General features: G+C 35.7%; 9 protein-coding genes across 9 annotated transcripts; 3 read left to right on the top strand and 6 right to left on the bottom strand.

The window, feature by feature from the left end:
* Window positions 1-162: 162 nt before the first annotated feature.
* Window positions 163-1,698, top strand: BRETT_003143 (uncharacterized protein; the record flags this gene model as incomplete). Its single annotated transcript, XM_041281656.1, has 1 exon — window positions 163-1,698. The coding sequence occupies one exon, from the start codon at window positions 163-165 to the stop codon at window positions 1,696-1,698; it is 1,536 nt and encodes a 511-aa protein (XP_041139447.1).
* Window positions 1,699-1,762: 64 nt separating this feature from the next.
* On the bottom strand, window positions 1,763-2,260 carry BRETT_003142 (uncharacterized protein; the record flags this gene model as incomplete). Its single annotated transcript, XM_041281655.1, has 1 exon — window positions 1,763-2,260. The coding sequence occupies one exon, from the start codon at window positions 2,258-2,260 to the stop codon at window positions 1,763-1,765; it is 498 nt and encodes a 165-aa protein (XP_041139446.1).
* Window positions 2,261-2,896: 636 nt separating this feature from the next.
* BRETT_003141 (uncharacterized protein) lies at window positions 2,897-6,403 on the bottom strand (the record flags this gene model as incomplete). Its single annotated transcript, XM_041281654.1, has 1 exon — window positions 2,897-6,403. The coding sequence occupies one exon, from the start codon at window positions 6,401-6,403 to the stop codon at window positions 2,897-2,899; it is 3,507 nt and encodes a 1,168-aa protein (XP_041139445.1).
* Window positions 6,404-7,045: 642 nt separating this feature from the next.
* On the bottom strand, window positions 7,046-8,596 carry BRETT_003140 (uncharacterized protein; the record flags this gene model as incomplete). The annotated part of the gene is made up of 1 exon (XM_041281653.1): window positions 7,046-8,596. The coding sequence occupies one exon, from the start codon at window positions 8,594-8,596 to the stop codon at window positions 7,046-7,048; it is 1,551 nt and encodes a 516-aa protein (XP_041139444.1).
* Window positions 8,597-8,858: 262 nt separating this feature from the next.
* Window positions 8,859-9,671, top strand: THG1 (tRNA-His guanylyltransferase; the record flags this gene model as incomplete). The annotated part of the gene is made up of 1 exon (XM_041281652.1): window positions 8,859-9,671. The coding sequence occupies one exon, from the start codon at window positions 8,859-8,861 to the stop codon at window positions 9,669-9,671; it is 813 nt and encodes a 270-aa protein (XP_041139443.1).
* Window positions 9,672-9,773: 102 nt separating this feature from the next.
* MRPS16 (37S ribosomal protein S16, mitochondrial) lies at window positions 9,774-10,142 on the bottom strand (the record flags this gene model as incomplete). Its single annotated transcript, XM_041281651.1, has 1 exon — window positions 9,774-10,142. One exon carries the CDS (start codon window positions 10,140-10,142, stop codon window positions 9,774-9,776), a length of 369 nt encoding a protein of 122 aa, XP_041139442.1.
* Window positions 10,143-11,044: 902 nt separating this feature from the next.
* BRETT_003137 (uncharacterized protein) lies at window positions 11,045-14,656 on the top strand (the record flags this gene model as incomplete). The annotated part of the gene is made up of 1 exon (XM_041281650.1): window positions 11,045-14,656. The coding sequence occupies one exon, from the start codon at window positions 11,045-11,047 to the stop codon at window positions 14,654-14,656; it is 3,612 nt and encodes a 1,203-aa protein (XP_041139441.1).
* Window positions 14,657-14,802: 146 nt separating this feature from the next.
* On the bottom strand, window positions 14,803-15,768 carry BRETT_003136 (uncharacterized protein; the record flags this gene model as incomplete). Its single annotated transcript, XM_041281649.1, has 1 exon — window positions 14,803-15,768. One exon carries the CDS (start codon window positions 15,766-15,768, stop codon window positions 14,803-14,805), a length of 966 nt encoding a protein of 321 aa, XP_041139440.1.
* A 1,698-nt stretch (window positions 15,769-17,466) lies between these two features.
* On the bottom strand, window positions 17,467-19,239 carry GAP2_2 (amino acid permease; the record flags this gene model as incomplete). The annotated part of the gene is made up of 1 exon (XM_041281648.1): window positions 17,467-19,239. The coding sequence occupies one exon, from the start codon at window positions 19,237-19,239 to the stop codon at window positions 17,467-17,469; it is 1,773 nt and encodes a 590-aa protein (XP_041139439.1).
* Between the last annotated feature and the right edge of the window lie 2,469 nt (window positions 19,240-21,708).

The following is a 21,708-nucleotide window of genomic DNA, read 5'->3' as shown; positions in this document are numbered from 1 at the left end:
AAAAAAAAATAGCCAGATAGAACCGGGAAAGGATTGAAAAAAATAAAGGAGAAAAGATGCACACTGTTTTATACCTGTGTAAACAACACGAGTTGATCTGTGTCTAGTTATACATTTTGCCTTTTCAGGGGTTAATCGTTATATATATTTAGACTCTTTTAAATGTCAATTAATGGTAAAGGCTTAGGAAACATAAACAGTGATCCTAATCCAAGGGAACAAAGGAGTACTGAAACAGACGGAGGTGTTCTATTCCAGTCCAATGTAAATGACGTAGACGAAAAAAACAAATCAGCCGTGAGCATCATGAGGCGAATGCATCTTCATAATAATGATGATAAGCAAGCTCCTGGTTCAGAACAGAATGTGGAACATGAGAATGAAGAATTCAAGAAGGAACTGAAACCTATCTCGCACGGTAAAAACAAAGAAAAAGACATTACAAAAGAAACAAACGAGCATGACGCTGCAATACTATGGAAAGATATATCTCATGATTTAGTAAAGCCATCCAATAATCCCCTATCAAAAGATCATCTAATTTCTAAGGATGAAAATCTGAAATCTCCTGACGACAAAGAACAACATTTATCAGCGAAGGACCCAAGGTCAGCGAAGACACTTGCGAATACTGATAATGAGTTTTCTGAAAATTCAGGATTTACTCATGATTTTGGTGAGAATGTATTTGATGCGACTGATAATTTCAACCAGCCTTTGGGAAAAAAGAAAATGTCCGTATTTGGTCAGGATTCAGTTCTTAGCAAGGAAAGTGATGCCGAAAATCAGCCTAGCAATGAATTCGAAAATGATGATTGGGATAGTTCCGAAGAAGAGGAATATAAGGAACTTTGTTTAAGAAAAGAAGAACTCATGAGATTGAAAACTGAACTTCGAGAAAACTTGAAGAAACCAAAACTAGTCGAAAGAACTCGGAATTTCAAACTAGATACATACTTACAACATTGTCAACTCCTACAAAATTATTCACATCTGCCGTCATTAGATATTAACCAAAGATTAGAGCTCGTTAAGATGTTCTATCCAAAAATGGTTATACGTGATGTGATCCTGAAGAAGCAGTCTCCATCTTATTGCACCCTCGTTTTTACGTTGATATTCCCACAGGTAATTAAGTTTAAGGTGGATCTTACATTTGATAGTGGGGAAGTAATCAGGTCTTTGAAAATAACCATGGGTCAAAATATTTTTGTGAACTCCGAATGTAAAGAAATCACAGAACTGGCCATATACTGCCGAAAGCGAGCAGATATTTCCCTATTCATGTTTTCAATGAACTCGTTCGTTGATCTTTTCAGGGAAAGAACTGCTCTATGGGTAGATTTATTTGTTTCCTATTTTCACAAATCCATTCGTATCAACTCTATGGTAAGCAAGGAACATCAGAATGATAATCTACGCCTTCTTGGCTACTCGGTGTTGAAAAATAGTAGAACATTTGATTTCATATTGCCTACACAGGAGTTGATAATCAATTATGGCTTTTACTTCCCTGTTCATCCAAATTATTGTGATATATCCTTTGTGGGTGATTGCAATTCATTTCTTACTTGTGTTTTGTATACAGAAGACAAGGGTAAAGATAAAATATTAGACTTAACATCGACTTTGAATGGCTTAGTTAAAGTTGAAGGTCTCTACAACGGATGTTGCCGGCTTTTGAATAGCCTAAAGTAGATGATATCTCGCAAATCATATTTTTGTATTATAGTTTCAATTTATGTTACATTATTAATTATTCTCATATGAATCTGTATTCCATTTCATACCCTGCCCTGGATAAACCGCATTTCAAATAGAAACCTTCATTAGCTGGATCGCAATCTAATATTACTTTATAGCAACCATTTTTCCTCCCTAATGCAAGAAGATACCTAATCAAAGATAATCCTAGTCGCTTTCCTTGTTCACTCGAATTCACAGCTATATCTTCGATATGCCCGACCTTTCCACAATGGTGTATAAGTTTTGCTTCAATAATAATACTTCCTATTGCCACAACTTTGTCCAGTGGGTTCATGATCACATATGTATGATATATTTCAGGGTTACGTTGCCACGTTTTAACCAACTCTGAGAACTCCTCTCTTGAGATGTCTCCTACTGTAGTAAGATTTTTTAAAACATCAAGAGCTCCTCTCTTATAATCTGCAAGTTCTATTGGTCTTAACCGATATCCCTCTGAGAATTGGGGGATTTGTAATGATTCATCAGAAGTGATCATATATGGAGGGCTCATAAAATTAACCTACTTTTAATTATTCCACTTCTTAGAAGATATATGACGTTTATGTTTGTTCCAAAATATCTTTTCAAAAGAAGGCTTCGTTTCAAGTATAAATACTCCTTTTAGCCGTGTAAAATATTCAACTGCAAAAGAAAAGAAAGGTGACAAAAAATTTGTTGGATGGTTGACATGCTAGACGGACTGCTTAGGTACTTACATGAAGTTTGTTTACATTTCATTTTTTGGGGGTGTTCTGGTTCAAAATGCAGATTAAAAATTTTTGGGAAAAAAGAATACTAGTTGTGATGATTTTAGCACGGTTATAAATGTGAAACCGATGCTTTAGAACAGACATTACCAACCATCAATGTAGTTTCAAGGTTAAAGAAAATGCGAGAGCAAAAAAAAAGAGATAATTAAAATCATTATACTGTACTTATGCCTAATTATCCGTGATCATATTACGAAAGATAAGATCTTACCCACTATAAAATAAAACGGCGACGTTTTTAAGATGCATTGAACTAATTTATAAGCCCTCTTTATATATAGAATAGGCATGTGCTCCAAAGAATGCAAAAAAAAAGCGCTTCGTTTTACATTTGAAGTTAAAAAAAAATGTTATTTAAAGGTATTCAAGTTCTATAATTATTGTGGCGTGATACCGTATTTCATCCGAATTCCCATGGCGTTAAGCTCAGAGTCTAAGTATTTTAGCACAAATGGAATACCAACCGTAGTTGTATTCTCACCGCCGACATACTTATTCCCCTGACCGTCTTCCCACACATCGAGGTCATCTTTGCTGACAGTCGTTGAATCAACCTTCTTGGCACAACGTCTGCATCTAATACCGGCTGCCGTTCCAATACGTGAAACCGACATTTGGGTCGAGAGAATAGAACCACACTCCTTACAAACAGAGCATTGTGTATAATCAGAGCAATTCAACAAACGATCTTGTAGCAAGAATGCCGAACCATGTCCAATTAAAGCATCCCTTTCCATTTCACCAATTCTAATACCACCATGTCTCTTTCTTCCTTTAACTGGCTGCATCGTGAGGGAATTAACTGGTCCAGTAGATCTAACCTGGAACTTATCATTAACCATATGACGCAATCTCTGATAATAGACAACACCAATATAAATGTCCGCTCTAAGTTCCTCACCAGTAACACCTGAGTACATTGGCTCATTACCATAATAATTGTAACCCGCACTCTTCAACTGATCACCAAAGTACTTTAATGGTGTATCGTTTTCACTGAACTGCCATGGAGTGGAGTCTTGCGCAATTCCGTGCAAAGCACCCGCTTTTCCAGCCATAGACTCAATCAACATACCAATGGTCATTCTTGAAGGGAAGGCATGAGGATTAATAATAATATCCGGTTGCATTCCTGACTCGGTAAAAGGCATATCAATTTGTGGCCATTTTCTAGAGCACACACCCTTTTGTCCATGCCTAGACGAGAATTTATCACCAATTATAGGACCTCTACGCATTCTAAATTTTATTGTTGCAATCTGACATTCTTTGGCTGCATTGTCATCTCCTAATAATTTGACTTCATCAATAAAGCCGGACTCGGATCCCTTAAAGTGTTTAATCCTAGTTCTGCCCAAAACATCATCATAGAAGGCGCAAATAGGATCACCTTCTTTGATAAAAGAACCAATATAAGGCATTCCATCCTCATCTAACCTCTCTCTCCATTCTTCGGGCCAGTGATCCTCACCAAATCCAAAGTGTTGAGTGATTGGATCCCCCCTTCTACGATCCATTCCCAAATCAATTTTCTCTGTTTTGTACATTGAACCATAAGCAAAGCCTCTTTCTTCAGTTGATTTGTTTAAGATCATCGCATCATCCATATCATAACCAGTGTATGCAATAACAGCAACCACTGCATTTGTACCATTGGGGAAATTATCCATACCAAAATCATCATAAAGTCCGGCCTTCACTATTGGCGATTCACCGCATTGCAAACGATACAATTTATTATCGGAACGATGACAAAGAGCGACACCAGGCGTACCCATAGTCTGCTTTCCCATCTGACATTGGTACATATTTCTTGGCGATTGATTGAAGTCAGAAAATGGGGTCAAATTTGCCAAAGTGGATAAAATATAAGTAGGAGAAAATTCGACATGAGTATGAACATTCTTTTCGATTTCATTAGGTTCCACGGCAATGTTCATGTAAACTTGTTCAAATGGTCCAACGATATCTTTTTTGTTCAGAGGAAGGTATTTAACAGGTCTGATCATTCTCGAACGGCCGCCAAAAAGATATAAACCAGGATATTGCCCGTTCTGAGATTCAGGAACATAACCAATCTCCAATTCTAATGGTATTCCATGCTCTGAAGATTCAACTTTCCAAAATCTCAAAGTATCAGCGACATACTTTCCCTGCTTATGCGAACACCATCCAATAATACGACCATCTAGTTGAACGCAGCAAACATTAGGTCCAGAAATAGCAGCCGCAGATAAAGTTGGGGATACTCCTAATTTATAAACAGCTTCTGGAATGGCAGACGTATCCAATTGTTCTGTAGTCACCTGACATTTATAGGCTAAATGATTCAACAATCCACAAGGAGCACCATCTGGAGTATGCACCGGACACAAAAATCCCCAAGATTCTGGAAGTAATTTACGAACAGTAGTAGTCTTCAACGAAGCAAAAAAGGCACCGCGATGAACCATACGGAAATGAGCCAAAAAACGATGAAAGTTGATCTTTTCGGCCACAACTGTATATCCGCTAACTTGTTGCAAATCCAACCCACTTTGTGAAACCAAGTTACCTGTAGAGAGAAAGTACTGTAACTTCTGACCAATGTTCTCATTAACCCTCATGAGAACACGATGCATATAACGAGGATCTTTGAAGTTCACAGCAACTCCGCGATTAATATCAACTTGAATCTGTGTTCTTATGCTTTGTAAATACTCATCAATCTTTTCCTTTATTATCATGCCATACAAGAAACCACCCAAAAGAATTTCATGGTTTTGCGTTGAGTCAGGATTCTCAGGAGTACAGTCCCCGGCGACAAGAGCATAAAGCTTGCGGACCATAAAGAGAAGCATTCTGAATTTGTCTCTGTTATCGGAAAGATGGACCAAAACAATTCTACGAAGAACTTCCTCCCCAACATCGACATCAGTACGATCCGGAGTTGCAGCAAAAACAACACGGAATTTGTTACCGATATATGCAAGAGCTTCCTTCTTTGAATTCAACTTGTAATGCTTATATGTTCTCAAAAGCAATTCCAATCTATCGGTCAGAAATGAGTTTTCAACATCTGAACCGACAATACCATCGAAAATTTCACGGTCGTTGCTCTCGATCAAGGCACGCAATATCATCACAACTGGAACCAAATATTCATTTTTTCTCCAAGAGAATCTGAACGTAACATTACCATCATTCAAGTAATGAAGCACATTAGTCAATGCAGTTTGATCTGGCCTGACACATCTTATTTGAACACCATATGAAGAATATGATGCCCCTCTGTTTGAGAATGAAGAACGGACAATAGCCATTGGATAGTTTCTCCGCGGCACAATTAACATTCTGATGATTTTCTCTATACCATTGACAATAAAGTAACCACCAAATTCATCACTTTCCTCTCTGTGCTCTACTAATTCTTCCGGAGACATACCCTCAAGATTACATCTATTAGATTGGACCATCACTGGCAAGAGTCCCGCATCCCTAACTTCACTTGTTTCCTCCCCATCATTTACATTCCATGTCACTTTAAGTAAAAGTCTTCCACGGTATGATGACAGTCTCTCTCGACATTCAGATGGATAAACTGTTCTAACTAACGATATTTTATCTGTAGTTGGAACCATAGGTTTGGAAATTTGCACGGAATCCACTCTAATTTTTAATTTATTTCCCAGTCTCTTCTGATCATTGGAATCAAAAATGGTTTTGGATCCAATATCCTTTACACCCATATTAAGCAATCCACCATCAGTCCCTTCAGTTAAAGCATTGAAAGAGCCGATGTGTTGGCTAACAGCTTCATGTAAAAGAGGATATGCTGTCTTATCCTTGGGAGGATTCTGAAATCTCTGAACTTGTTCCAGAGTTCTGAACTTGGCTCTCTCCATTTCAAATATATTCTTGTAATAATTACCCCAGAGAGTCTTAGCGTATACCCTTCGGAAAGTCAACAGTACGTTCAAATTGATTCTCTATGGCGCTGAAATGAAAACATCTTCTATATTTTAATGAATACGATAAAATTTTTTACCAATTTTTTACCTGAAAATTTTTAGGATTCGAGGCCGAAAAAAGAAAATAAATTTAGTACAATGGAGTATATTGAATTTTAAGTAGATGTGCGAAATACTAACGATAAAAGCACTACGGTATTCCTGCATCTACCTTGAAAGAAACTTTAAAGAACAGTGACATATAGCGATATATATATTTTTTATTAAAGTTACTTGTATTCAATTGTCCCACTGTACTTAATAACTATTTCATAGTTCGCAAACTAATGGAAAACTGGGTGGGTGACCTACATATTTTTTTAAGCATTGATGATCCTCTGCCCACGGTAAAATAATAGAGATAATAATAGACAGCAGCCAGCGCTTAATAAAAGTTCTAATTTATATTCAGTTACAAAATAGAGTATATGTCATGGATTGAACAAACCCCAAAAAAGCTTTAATGTTATAAGTAATGTTTCCAAAACCTATTTGGCGGTGTTCCAACCGGAAGTAATAAAATCCTGAGGTATCTCTCTATCCATAAATTTGCAAAGCGTGTTCTTCAGAATTTAAAACGAAAAGATTTCCTTGAATAAAGTCAAAACTCAAGTTCATACTTATATTCATGCATTCGGGTTTGTTAATACTCGGATTTATCCAATGAAGAGGTTGACCAAGGAACAAATAATAAAGAAGTAGAATCGGCTTTTCCGCAGTTGAGGGTCTTGAACTTATGATAAAAAATGGTGAATCCTCTATCATTTTAAAGTTCCTAGAATAATCGAAAGTGTTTGAGTACCCGGAATAAGTAATAAATTTCGTAACGGAAACAGATCTTTGAGAAACGTCGATTTTATACAATGTTAGAAAAGAGTTGAGCCCACTCACCAACAAATAGGAATTTCCTGCATTTGAAATAATTTCCATCTGGCAAATCACCGTATTTGTCCCGATGGTGCAAAGAGTAAACACGTAGTTTTTTACAATACCCTCCGTTCTATAAATATTAACCCTTCCATCTTGAAATGCGACATATGTATAATCTTTGGATTGACACAACGCAACTGGTGATGAATCAATTTCTATTAATATGTGTCTGAAGTCATCTGTATCGCCTCTAAGCTGTAAGAAATATGTGCCATTTCTTTCAGTACTGTATGCAATCAAACTTTCTCCTTCAAAATAAAAGGGAAAAATCCTGTTGAAGCTTTCTTGAAAAAGGACTAAGCTTTCTGTCTTTGGTATATCAAAATTAGGTATATGGGCAGCATAATAATCTTTTGTGGCCAGTTTATGGTAAACGACTAACGGGCCTCGTATCCTATCAAATATAATTCTAATTATATTTAATCCAAGAGTTTGTAGCAAGGAAATTGAGTCATTTATATGTTCCAATTCTACCTCAAGAAATTGAAGGTTATTTTCAATTAAGCTCGGACGAATACACCCTAATTCATTGTGATGATCTCCTCTAATAGTTCCTATATTAACATTCTGGACAGCACATCTCCTGCTATCAATTAATTTGTGTCGTATCTGAGTGGTTAAGGGGGTATTTAATTTCTCAAAAAATAAGTCTGGAAGCGCATCACTAAGACTAAAGAGACAATTATTAGTCATGTAAAATCCCATTAATTTCTGGGTACCTCGAATTGGTAAGGTCAAGTAATGTGAGTGCATCTTTTGAAGAAATATCTTCTGCTGGAATGCTAGTAAATAACTGGACGGAGCAAATCCTGCGAAATCCTTATATTTCATAAATGTTGATATGTCTTCTCTTGAAGGTGCACGTGGATCCATCAAAAGATATCTACACAAGCCATTCACATCTGTGATAATAATCTCCCGTTTCATGGACAGTACCTGCTTTCTTTTTGCCTCAGCAATTTGATTACTTCTGTATATGGCATTTTTCTTCATTTCCGCATGCTTCTCCTTGATGCTTACTTTTTGTTTCTCCCGAAGAGTATTGCGAGAATATTGATCATTACAACTGTCGGTATCGTTTGTTTCAATAATTCTAAAATACCTCTTTCTCCTTTTGTCGTAGTAGTAACCCCGTATTCTTGAGATGTTTGTAGCCATTATGCTTATTGTCGCAATATTTTCTCATATTGTTGTGCTTTCATTGGTATCTTTAAGCTAAGAAGGTACAGACAAACTGATCAATGATAACAACATCAAATTTTTTGTTTGGTTTGCAGATTCCGCTAGATGTCTCAAAATAAAAATTTATTTTTGTCATAATGGAATTATCCTATTGCTTCGATAAATTTGATCAGGTTTAATGCGTCTTATGTTTTCATTGTAATACTATATATATAATGAACCAGGTAAAGCTCTCATTATGGCGAACTCTCGTTTTGAATATGTACGAACATTTGAAAGAGAGAACATTCTTTTACCTCAAACGCATATTATTATTAGAATTGACGGAAGAGGGTTTCACAAATTTTCATCTGCTTACGAATTTCAAAAACCAAATGATCCAAATGCTTTAAAGGTTATGAATTTGTCGGCACAAGCATTAATGAAAAGTATTCCAGATGTCATGATGGCGTACGGTGATTCGGACGAATATTCGTTTTTGTTGAGAAAGAATTGCGATCTTTTTGAAAGAAGAGAGTTTAAACTGATAACAGCGTTTAGTTCTGGTTTCAGTGCTTATTATCAATACTACTGGAATATAGTGTTTCCTAATAAACCTCTATCTGTAGAAAGATTACCAACATTCGATGCTCGGGCAGTGGTGTATCCAAGTGATTCTATAGTGAAGGATTACTTCAGGTGGAGACAAGTTGATTGTCATATCAACAATCTTTATAATACGAGCTTTTGGAATTTAGTTATCAAAGGGCATTTGAGTCCTCAAGAAGCAGAAAATAAATTAATGGGAACTGTATCATCGGATAAGAATGAATTGCTATTCAAAGAATTTGGAATCAATTACAATGATGAGCCAGAAATGTATAAAAAGGGAACAGTTTTTATACGTGATGTTGGAGATACATTGGACCTTGTACCGAATAGTGATGTCAACCTGAGTAAAAGACAAGTGGAACGGCTCAGGGGAAAATTGAGAAAGGTGACCATTAACGAATTACACTGTGACATAATCAAAGAAGAGTTTTGGAATAAACGTGCATGGCTTTTGAAATAATATCTTCTCGTGTATACTCAAGTCTAATTAAATCCTATTCCACATTATGTGTTTTCACATTATAACTATATACAAAATATTAAATAGAAATCGAACTAAAAATTAGGTGAATTTCCTCCCCTCAATCGACATGATCTGAGTCTTTCTAATCCTGGCAACTTTGCTTGGTAGTGGCCATTCAGGATAAAGGATACCTGCCTTCTTAAAAAGCTTAGCTATTGTTTCAGTAGGCTGCGCTCCCACACCTAACCAATATTTAGCCCGGGTAAAGTCAAGTGCAACATCTTTCGTAGGAACATATCCTTGCACCTTCTGTTTTGCAGTAAGTGGTGTTGGCACAGGATTATACGTTCCAATAATTTCTATTGGCTTCCCATCTCTCTTCGTACGTTTATTTGTGACAACAATGTTATAAATCGGCTGGTGGACTCTACCCATTCGAGCAAGTCTAATGCGAACTAGACCCTTCATTTTCTTTTCTGAGTTCCGATATATTAGTGTTCAAGAATAATATAATTCTAGCACATACAAGATGTAGGTAGGTGATCACCTACGTATTCAAATTTTGTTTCTACCACTTTACGAGAAAAACCTCAATAAATTCATACAATACATACTTGCGACGCGTCGAAAGTCGTACTAATAAATGTATCCTGTGTCTGCCTTCTATATCAATGAAAACTATTCGGACCTTAAAGTGTTTAATCACCATTTATAGGAGTAAATAGAATACAGCTTATTAATTTAATTTCTAAAAAAAGTTTCTTTGAAAATGAAGCTTCTAATCTAGTTGTTTTATATATTCAACCCATGAGTTCTCCACCGAATGCCCCCAAAAAATATATATATATTATTTTCCATGCTTTTGAATGTACTCTGTATGTTCGCTTGGCTTAGGTCGAGATATCAAGTTCACTTTTGTTATCCAATATGGAATAAAATACATGGAATAAAATACAAAGAACTGACAAAGAATGCCTGGAAACAATTATAAATGATTATGAGTGAAGCATTTGTCCGCCTAGCGATCCTTCTTATCCCATATATATATATATATCTATTGTTCAGTATTAAACCTCATGTATTAATTAATCAAACCAAATAAAGGGTTCTTTAGGCTTTTTTTCTTCATCGGAATTATAGCATAGTTAGTCCTCCCACTTACGAACTTTTCCACCTTTCTTCTGTAATTCATTGAATTCATTCATCTTCAGAGCGACTTTTCCCTTTATAGGAAAAGGGAGCCAAAAAGTTTTTTTGGGAAAAATTTTCACGTTTATCCAAGATTCAAGCAGTACTTACTTATATTTGGCTTTTTATGAATCACTTGCAACACTTGATAGGCGAGACTATTTGCACATCTTTTAGTAAGAATGAGCTCAGTTTCTCCAGAAGATGATGAAGGCTTGGAGCTTCAGAAAAAACTAGACAAGATAAGGTCGCAAATTAATTCCAAACTTCCGAATCAACAGCAATTGGCATTAATATTGCAGACCATCGAGGAAAACTTGGATCAGCAACATCAAGAAGCAACTCCTACTGCATACTTTATTTCCTTTATAAGTTTATTGGATCAATGTTGTGAAAACGATGAGGTGAAAGATTATGAACTAGCTACTGGTGCTCTTTACTTTTTAAGCATGGTGTCACCATTTACCCCTAAGGTTCTTTTGAGACCACATTTTGCAGAATTATTAGCTAAAGTCGCTCCAGTACTAACTGATGACAGGGCAAAGGCTCCACTAGTCAGATCCGGCATACACTTTTTGGAGAGTCTTTTAGCTGCTCAGGATCGGGGTGCATGGAACAATGTTCATAATTATAAAATCTCCCCAAATAGAGGCTTTAAGGGATTGCTCGAACTGGCATCAGATCATAGACCAAAGGTTAGGAAAGCAGCCCAGGAGGCCGTTCATAGCATTCTTATGGACGTTCCAACTGGATCCGGAAAAGATCATCCTGCCTCTCGTTCTGCTGCCGAATTTGCTCTGGAAAATTTAACTGCTGTTATGCATGATAAAGATAGTACACAAGGTTTTTCCAAAGAGAAAAATGCTGATGTGGTTCATAGTTTGCAGCTCATTTCAAGCATTGCAACCGCGAATGCTTGGCCATCAAACCAAGTGAAGCGGCTATGTGATATTCTTCTTCAATTGTGTAGATCTGCTGATGAGTTTATGGTGTCCTCAGCCTTTGAAGTATTTGACTCTCTATTCACGTCCATAAATGGTGAAATTGATGAGGCAAGATTTAATGAGGTCCTAGATGTTTTGTTGGGTTTGAAACCGTCATATAACGATACTCATTTAGCGCCAGTATGGCTTGCTGTCATTGCTAAAGGTGTTACTACTTACTCACATGATGTCAGCTCTACCAATTGTTTTATGAGGTTTCCTCATCTTTTTAAAATTATTGGTTCATATTTAGAAAGTCAATCTAAGGATGTTTACGTCAGTGCTGCCCAATGTCTTGTGGCAATTTGTTCTGATGGCATCGATCCTGCTATTCTTCTTGCTCCACCCGCAAATGATCGGGAAACTTATGAGGGCGTTGAAAGAGTTATAGACAATCTCTCACAAATTACTAATGACTTTTTATCGGTGAAGTTTCGGCACTGTGCAAAAGAAGTTGCTGAAATTATGGAAGCTCTTTTTACTTCTTTAAAGTTTCGAGCAACTAATTCATTCGACGATCAGTTAAAACTTATTGGTGGATGGCGATCAGATGAGAAAGAAGGTTTTGATTTAAATGACGTTTCCGAGCGAGTTATTGCAGCGGCAATTTCTTCTATTGGCCCGGAAGCTGTTTTAAGATGTTTGCCTTTGAATCTTGATAATTCGAGTGCCGTTGGAAGAGCTTGGCTTCTTCCAATTTTAAGGGATAATGTTAAGTGTTCGCATTTAGGATTCTATATTAATGAAGTCCTTCCATATGTTGATTATTTTGATGGACTTATTAAAAATGGCAAGCATACATCGATGAACTCAAAAATATTTGCTACAATCATTAATCAGTTATGGTCAATACTTCCAGCATTTTGTGACCTACCACAAGATACAACTGAAAGCTTTTCTGATGAGTTTGCAGCAAACTTATCACAGCTTCTTTATAAGAAAACTACATTGAGACCCATAATTTGCCACGCGTTGAGAATTTTGGTTGAAAGTAACTTAACCTATATCAATGAAACAGTGGCAAATCCTCTCCTTAACCAGATATTCCCTATAAAGGAGGCTAAAAAGGCAGTGGAATATCTCACCAAGACCAAGTCGTCCAATATTCTTTCTGTTTTGTTTAATGTATTTTCTGAAACACCATCTGAACAAAGAGGTTACGTATTGGAGACCATTGATGTTTATCTTCAAATATCGAGCTCGGATGATATTGTTTCTGCATTCAATAATGTTTGTACTTTACTTAAACGTTCTTTAGATGAAGAAAAACCGGCGGAGTCGAACAACAGCAAAGATGATGAAGCTGGAAGTATTCCATCTGTCTCAGTTACCATGATGGATATTCTCATTGAGATGGTAAAGTTCATTCCTACTTCTAGTCAGAATGCTATATTGGCCATATTTAACCAAACTGTTAATGTTAAAAATATACCGGTGCAGAAAAGGGCCTATAGAATGTTGGAAAGGTTGCTCACTTTACCATCTGGACAAAAATCTGCATTGGAGGTTCTACCAGATATTCTTCTTGTTTTGAAAAATGCTTCCGAACATACTTTAACACCTGTTAAAAGTGCTAGGTTGAATTGTATAGGTGCTGTTCTAACTATCCTACCTTCATCTTGTCTCTATTTTATTCCTGCAGTGATTTCCGAAGTTATTCTTGGAACAAAAAATGCCAATGAAAAAGCAAGGGAATCTTCTTATGATATTCTTGTTCTAATGGGTCAAAAAATGAAGGATCATGAGGGCTCGATAATTAAGAATTCCACTTTAGATCCCGAGATACTTGATTCAGAAGCATCTTTAAAAGAATTTTTTGTGATGTGCTCGGCGGGTTTAGCCGGTGGAACACCACACATGATCAGTGCTACTGTTACCGCCTTATCAAGAATACTTTATGAATTTTATTCTGACCTTCCAATTGAACTTTTGATGGAATTGACGTCAACGGTTGAATTGTTCTTGACATCGAAAAACAGGGAAATAATTAAATCTACATTAGGATTTGTTAAAGTTGCAACACTTACCTTACCAAGTGACTATGTTAAGCCAACATTGAAGGGTCTTTTAACAAATGTTATGAATGTAAACCACGAGCAGAAAGGACATTTTAGATCCAAGATTAAGCATCTTATTGAAAGACTTGTTCGCAAGTATGGAATTGACTATATTACTGAATGTATTCCTGAAGAAGATAAGAAGTTAATCACCAATATCAGGAAGACAAATGCGAGGGCCAAAAGAAAGAAGGCAGATTCCTCAAATGAAAATAATGAGAATGAGATTGAGTCCGGTGCAAATCAGAGACAAAACTTCATGTCTGGATATGATGAAGCCTTGTACGGCGACACTGATGATGAGTTTGATGACAATAATGTCGAGACAGAGGATACGTCATCCAGGAATGGCAACACAGAACAGTTTATATCCGAATCTAAAGAAATGCCATTAGATCTTTTGGACAAACAAGCATTGTCACACATTTCATCAACGAAACCTAAAAGCTTTAGCAAAAAATCACACAATATTCAGACTCCAAATGGAAAGCTTGTCTTCAATGTGAATGATGATGCGGGTTTAAGCTCTAAAAATTCTATTGATGCGTACGTTGAAGCAATTAAGCAAGCACCTATCAGAACTCGGGGTAATAAGCTCAAATATAAAAAAAGGCAGAGAAAAGAAGATGGTATAAATTGGGACGATGATATTGCGAATGATAATGCAGCACCGAAAAGGGCGATTCATAATAAAGTAAAGACTGGAAGAGTTAATAAGCGGAAGCCTAAATTTAAGGCTAGAAAGAAGCTCTGATAAACTAACTAAGCATTTAATTGATTTGCTTTACGCATGCATTCAGGTACCCCAGTTGTAAACAGGTAATATACAATGCTTCCTGATTTTTAAATACTCATGCTTTTTACTTTCATTAGAATACATATTAAACATTTTACTGAGAATTAATTTGCACTTTGAAATATGTTCAAACTATGATTTTCTGTGTGATCTGTATCATTCTCATCGCTAGCCAACTGTACCTGAGGAAAATAATCATTTCTCTTTTGTTTGTATTTAGAAATTTGTTCATCATCATCATTCTCAATCTCCTGTAAAAGCCTGTCATTGTCAGCTCTCTGCTTGTATGGTAGGACCGATTCCAATCTTTTAGGAGCTGGACCGGAAACAGTTACATTGGGATGAATTTTGCGCTTGCGCAGCATCTTCTTATCCTGTGGCAGATTATTTATTAATATTGTACCCTTAAATTTGACATCAGGATGTTGATTCAATTGTTGACGAATAACAAATTTGATCCAGTCATCATCGACTGTTAAATCGTCAGATCCATTATAATCAGTCCTACCATCTTTGTTGAACTTTCTTTGGTTTTCCGAAATGATCTTGTTACCGGTCTGTCCAATTCTACCCATACTCTGATATTGATAAGGAAGTGTCGGATTCTGGCGTTGAGCCTGTTGAGTCTGCTGGTCCAAAGCAGCTGTTAATGTGCTCATTTTTGTATTAACATCTTTCATCTTTTTCGTTTTTATGATTTCATTGATGAGATCTATGTTTGGTCTAGCTGTATCCCTTATTCTATTCTGCATTTCACTCATAAACCAGTTCTCAAAATTTGTTATACCTCTCGATGTTAATCCTCCAATATCATACGGATCTATAATATTGGCCGGAGATATAATTCGAAGCTCACGAAATGCATTCCCAAAATCTTGTATTACCGACTCTTCATCATTTCGTAAATCAGTGTATTTTATTACTGTAAGAGTGAGAAGTCTAAGGTAACGAATAAAAAGGTCGGTCACCACGTCAAGCGCCCTGTTGTTTGTTTTGTCAAAGCCATGTGCTTTTAATAGTTGAGCTATGCAAATACGCAGAAGATGAAAATTAAACGTGCTCACTGTCATTTAATAATAGCCTGTTGTATAAAAAGGGCACCTCTATAATACAGGCAAAGTGAAATAAATGTCTTGAAACCTTTTCCAAACACAAGAATTCAGTGCACCTTCTTACACTTCACTATCGTATCTCAGCTCGTTACCGGATAATTTTCGTCTTCGGTGTCTCAGTAAAAAAAAAAAAATTGGATTCATGATAGACGACGCGTCGTCATCCTGATATTCATGCGGCCTATAAATTTTATGATTCAAATTTATCGTGTGATTACGTAACCAAAATAGATATTGATGTGTATTGTCCGTAGAGCATAGTATCCATCGATACTTTTGTCCTTCGATAATCGACCTAACCTCAAGGATTAATGAGTTAATTTCATAATCAAATAGTTTGTTTCTTTCTTCTATAGTTTCCATATTTACATTTTTCTGCTACTTGTTTTCTTTTCAATTGCTGTTATTTCTCTTTTACCTACATAAGACGTTTCATGCCATTTACTTGCTTAAAATGCACCGTGTCGCCATTACGTAAGCTAATATCTCAACAATTATTTGTTTCAAGGAATAAAGAGTGGGACGTTGAACTATTTTTGAAACCTACCATCCAATACTTCGCAAAATCAGCCCACGGAAATCTCTTAAACCTCTGCGAAAATTCTTATATTTCATTCAACAGACTATTTGTCTCCCTTCTGCGACGTTATTTTGATATCACCATTCTCTATGGCTGGTATCTATGTCCCAATTCTTTTGATTTATTTGTTGGGATCTAAGTTAATTGGTGCATATACCAACAACGTATATATGATTGTTCAATGTCCCAATTTTATATCCAGTATCCCTTCTGCTTATATACTTTTTCGGAATATATTGATACCTTTTAAAAATAGGATGCAATCACATTCTATGTTATTGCACCTCAGTGTTGTTTATATTTGACACACCAAATCTCCCATGATTGCACTTTTAATAACTTTTTAACAGATTTAACGATAATTGATTCAAAAAATACGTCAGCTCCACCTTCTTGTCCATTATTATAGAAAGTTGCGGGTAGGCAATTATTCTCTTAACTTCTGATTGCTTTCTTTTTATTTTTCTTTTATACGTATTGTAATATTTTAGTAAATTGGTTTAAGTGTGACGTCGATTGATTTATGAAATTTTTTTTATAACTAGTATTGAGTGTTTTTAAGGCTAAGGAAAGGAAAAGTATAAAAGTAAAAAGAACTAAGTAAAAAGGTAAAATGAATGGGATGAAAAGGGAAATACAGATGCTTAAATAGATACATTTAATCCTTATGAGAGAGATTTTCTTCTACATAAACAAGGCAGAGCAGCTTATGTAGACGCGACTGTCGACGCATATATTACACGTATTCTTCTTTTCGTATATTAGAGACGCCTAATTACTTTATAATATTGCTTTAAATTGTGGTTTAACAGTTAAAGTTAATTCAATATGAAAATATCTAGGGAATAATACAGGTAAAGAAACCAAGTATGTGTAATTAATTTAAAAGAAAAACTGTACGAATTTGTATTAGCATATGTACATAAGACAACATCTGTTCAACTTGATTTCCTTGAATTACGTTATTACTAAATAAAGTACTGACTGAATACTTAACTACCATATTAACATAACAGACACATATTTATTGCCAATGAATTTAAGAAAAAAACTTATACTGATCCCCAATTATTGTATCAACACCAGAATTTGTATATCCGGTAATAAATCGGCTTACTTTTGATGTATGCCTTTTCCTCGGCAACTTCCTGCTTAACCAAATCAATATCCACAACTCTTCTACCTGTATCAAGGTCAATTGAGTCCACAGGGACCAAAATATGTATATCCCTTTTCCATATCAAATAGAATATTATAAATATGATTAAAACCGGTATTGTCATACAGTCTTCGAAGAATTCTTCCGCACTTGGATTTCCACCGATAGGAAATAGTGCAACGTATATTTGAGCAACTAAAATGATGATATTCAAAGCGAGACCAAACCAGGATCCCACAATTCCACTCTGAGAGGTATACTCCAACTCACTCGTATCTCTGCCTTGAGCTTTCAAAGCAGCTCTGAATCTTAAATGACAAACACAAATTGAGCCCCAAGTAAAGACCGATGATAAACCGGCAAGAGACATTAACCATGTGAACACCATAGATTCGTTAGGGCATGCAGCTAAGAAGCAGAGCAATCCAAAGAATAATGCTATACCAATTCCAACTAATGGCCTTCCCATTCTATCAATATAGCCAAAACATTTTGGAGCCATTCCCATTTCAGCAAGAGAAGCTAAACATCTTGAGCAACCAAATACACCAGAATTACCAACTGAAAGAACAGCAATCATAATGACAGCATTCATAACTGATGGCAATCCCTTAATACCATGATTCTTAAGCGCAATCACAAATGGTGATGCTTTTGCATCAGCCGAGGAGGACTTATTTAGCAATTGGGAATCGTTATAAGGAACAAGAAGGCCGACAAGTGTCAATGAAATGACATAAAAGAGTGTAATTCTCCAGAAGACCTGTTTTGTGGCAGCGGGAAGTGATTTTCTTGGGTTTGCTGTTTCAGCAGCAGCCAAACCGCATAGCTCAGTACCACCGAACGAAAATGCAGCTGTGACAAACACCGAACAAACACCCTTGAACCCATTTGCAAATGCACCTGGATTACTCCAATATTTACCCCCGATATAACCTTTCACTGGTCCACCACCGCAATCCAATATAATACCTAAGATGATAAATCCTATAATAGTAATAACCTTGCAAAATGAGAAAACAAATTCGGCTTCACCATAACCCCTGACACCAAACATGTTGATGACTGATATCGCCACGTAAAAAATTGCCACCCATGCGGCAGAATTTACGGTCGTATTCCAAAAATCTATGGTTAATGAAGCAGCCACCAATTCCAACGGAAGAGTAATGCACCATCCAAACGCATAATTCCATGCTATACAAAATCCCCACATTGGTGATATAAAACGTGTATTATAATGAACAAATGCACCACTTATAGGAAACGCGACTGCTAGTTCCCCGAGAGCCTGTATGGTGCAGTACATAGAGACACCGGTAAGGATCCAGTCTATTAACAAAGCGGCAGGGCCACCCTTGTGTAAAGCACTTCCGGAGCCAACAAATAAGCCAGTACCAATTGAGCCTCCAATTGCAATCATCTGTAAGTGACGGTTTTTGAGTTTTCGTCTCAAAGGAGCCTTTGCAGACCGCACATTGCTCTTCTGGGCACCTTCCAAATTTTGATCGATGTCCTCAACAACGGCTGGTTTAAATGAATCTTTGAATCTTGTCCATGCACCTAATTTTTCATGAGACGCATCCATGCTTGTTCCCTGAGAAGCCACATCTGAAACTGGTGTGATATTAACTTCATATTGGCCCTTTTTTGGATCCTTCTCCGGGTCTGCTTTCATATCCATGCTCATCTTTAAAAAAAGTTGCCTTTGGCGGTATGTTTGATGACGTAAAATGTAGCCGTGTTTCAATTTGACTATCCAGTCGAAAACTCCACCCGATATACTCTTTTAATTTTGAGCAATATTTATATTTAAATATTTCGTTTAAATATCTGTCTAATATCAGCTTCCGACAAGATAAGCAAGCAATTTATTTTGCTATCGCACATGTAATAAAATATACGAAAACATACAAAAAGTTGTGTGTATTTGATATTAAATATTTTGTTATCATTAACCTGCGCTATCGTATAATAATATCTGTCAAAAACAATAAATTGACAGAGGTTTTGATTGACGCAGCCGGATTTTTAGAAAGCCGCAAGCCCCGAGAAATAAATATTTCGCCATTCCTAATGCAGTAATTTTTACTCTTATCAATGTCTACCAAGAAATCGGAACAATAAAAAAAAAATTGAAGCCCATCGTTCACCTAAAAGATAGCGAAAAGATTAGCCAAGTACTACCGTCGAAAATAAAATTATCTCTAGCCACCCGCTATCATATCATGCTGTATTTCTTTCGTTCAAAACTATTAAAATTATGCGCAAAATACTTTTTTTTACTGATGGCTGCTTGCAAGCAACGACTCAAATTTCCCACATTTTCGTACTTTCTAAAATATATATTTTTCAGAATGATCCCTACCAATTTGAGAGACGTACAAATAATGTAATAAATCATATAACTAGATTGTTTATAAGAAATGTATAAATGTAAAAAAAAGGATTTGAATTTTGTTTGAAAGACCTTTTTAACCCGAAAATTACTACGTACTCTGGCCGTTACATTATCTTAAGTTCGTTGAGTTTTAGAACATATATATTTATATATATCAACATATATTTGGCTATATTACATGCATTCAGTAACTAAATAATTGGCAGTGCAGCTGCGTTCGATCAATCCATGAATTTAATCTGGGCAATATGCCATGAAATATTGCTCAAATAGAAAAATTATATTCTTCTCAAAATCAATATCTCATATAACACTGATTTTTATTGCATTTTACATGCACAGTGATATTTTTGATTAACCTCAGTGTGGTATTAATCCGTTACAACAAGTATTATTAATTAATTAAGTGCTTACAGAGGAGAAGGGGGAGGGGGAAAGTTGAAAAGATAAAATGGAACACTGAAAGAGATTAGAAGTAAGATATTGAAGAAATTTGTTCTTCGTAAAAGCATTTGTTGCTAGTTGTTTAAAAGAGAATCACTCAACACAATGATAAGTATTTATATATATCAAATTTCTCCTTCCTTATAATTTTTACTTCACCTATTTTCCTTCTTCAGCAATTCAAATATCTAGTTAACTAGTTGATAGTATCTATGGTAAAGGAATTAAAGCGCCACTATTACACTCAGACTCCTATCCCAATACTTGTAAAATTTCTGGCAATAGTCGCGTCTATTAAGATGCCCAGCCTTGCTTTATGCCTAAAACTCATAAGGACCAAAGGTATTTACACATGTAGGTATTTATACATATGCCTTTCATCTTTTACCTTTCTCTTTTAGACGTTCTTCTTTAACTCTTTTTCTTTTTATCCCCTTCCTTTCTTTAGTTCCGAAAACGCACAATAAGTTAGTGAAAGCTTCATAAAGTACTCAATATCACACATTAGACAAAAAAATAAATTAGTGCTATTACATTTAGTAACCGCAAATTTAAGTTATTCATCTTCCAAATATGCAAAAATGAAATTCAGTGTTAATTGGGAATATTTTTGTGTTATATTCAATTGTAAAGTAAAATTTAAATAGTTAAAACGTTATTTCGACACAGGGGTCAATTAAGCCGAATATTTTCCAAGCCAAATGGGCATGGTGGTACGATTCAACTTTTAGTCACAACAATATATATATTATATATATTGTAATAGTTTTGGTTAATTGGTTTAAGTGTGACGCCGATTACTTTATGAAGTTTTTGTTATAACTAGTATTGAGTGTTTTTAAGGCTAAAGAAAGAAAAAGTATAAAAGTAAAAAGAACTAAGTAAGAAGGTAAAAGAACAGGATAAAAAGGGGAATGCACATGTTCAAATACCTTTGATCCTTATGAGCGAGGTTTTCTTGGGCATAAACAAGGCAGGGCAGCTTTATGTAGACGCGACTCTCGACGCATCTATTACATATATATATATCATTATTATAAACTTAAGTATTTGGAAAAATACAGATACTTCCCCCCAAAAAAAAATTAATAGCGTGATTTAGAAGGGAAGTACACTAAAAAGCTATCCGCAAAGCAGAAATCATCTCGATGACTCTCTAAAGTGTATGATATTACACACGTCATGGTATCAAATTCTATACAACCCGAGTTGTTTTGTTCATTTAATCCCTTTGTGATATATTTGATACAGAAAAGTTGACAGAAAAAAGCATTTATAAATGCAATAATCTAAAGTAGATTGAAGCAAAATAAA

This window comes from Brettanomyces bruxellensis, chromosome 9 (assembly GCF_011074885.1).
Source record: "Brettanomyces bruxellensis chromosome 9, complete sequence".
NCBI lineage: Eukaryota > Fungi > Ascomycota > Pichiomycetes > Pichiales > Pichiaceae > Brettanomyces > Brettanomyces bruxellensis.
Note: the sequence above shows the minus strand (reverse complement) of the source record. Positions and strands in the feature narration are given on the sequence as shown.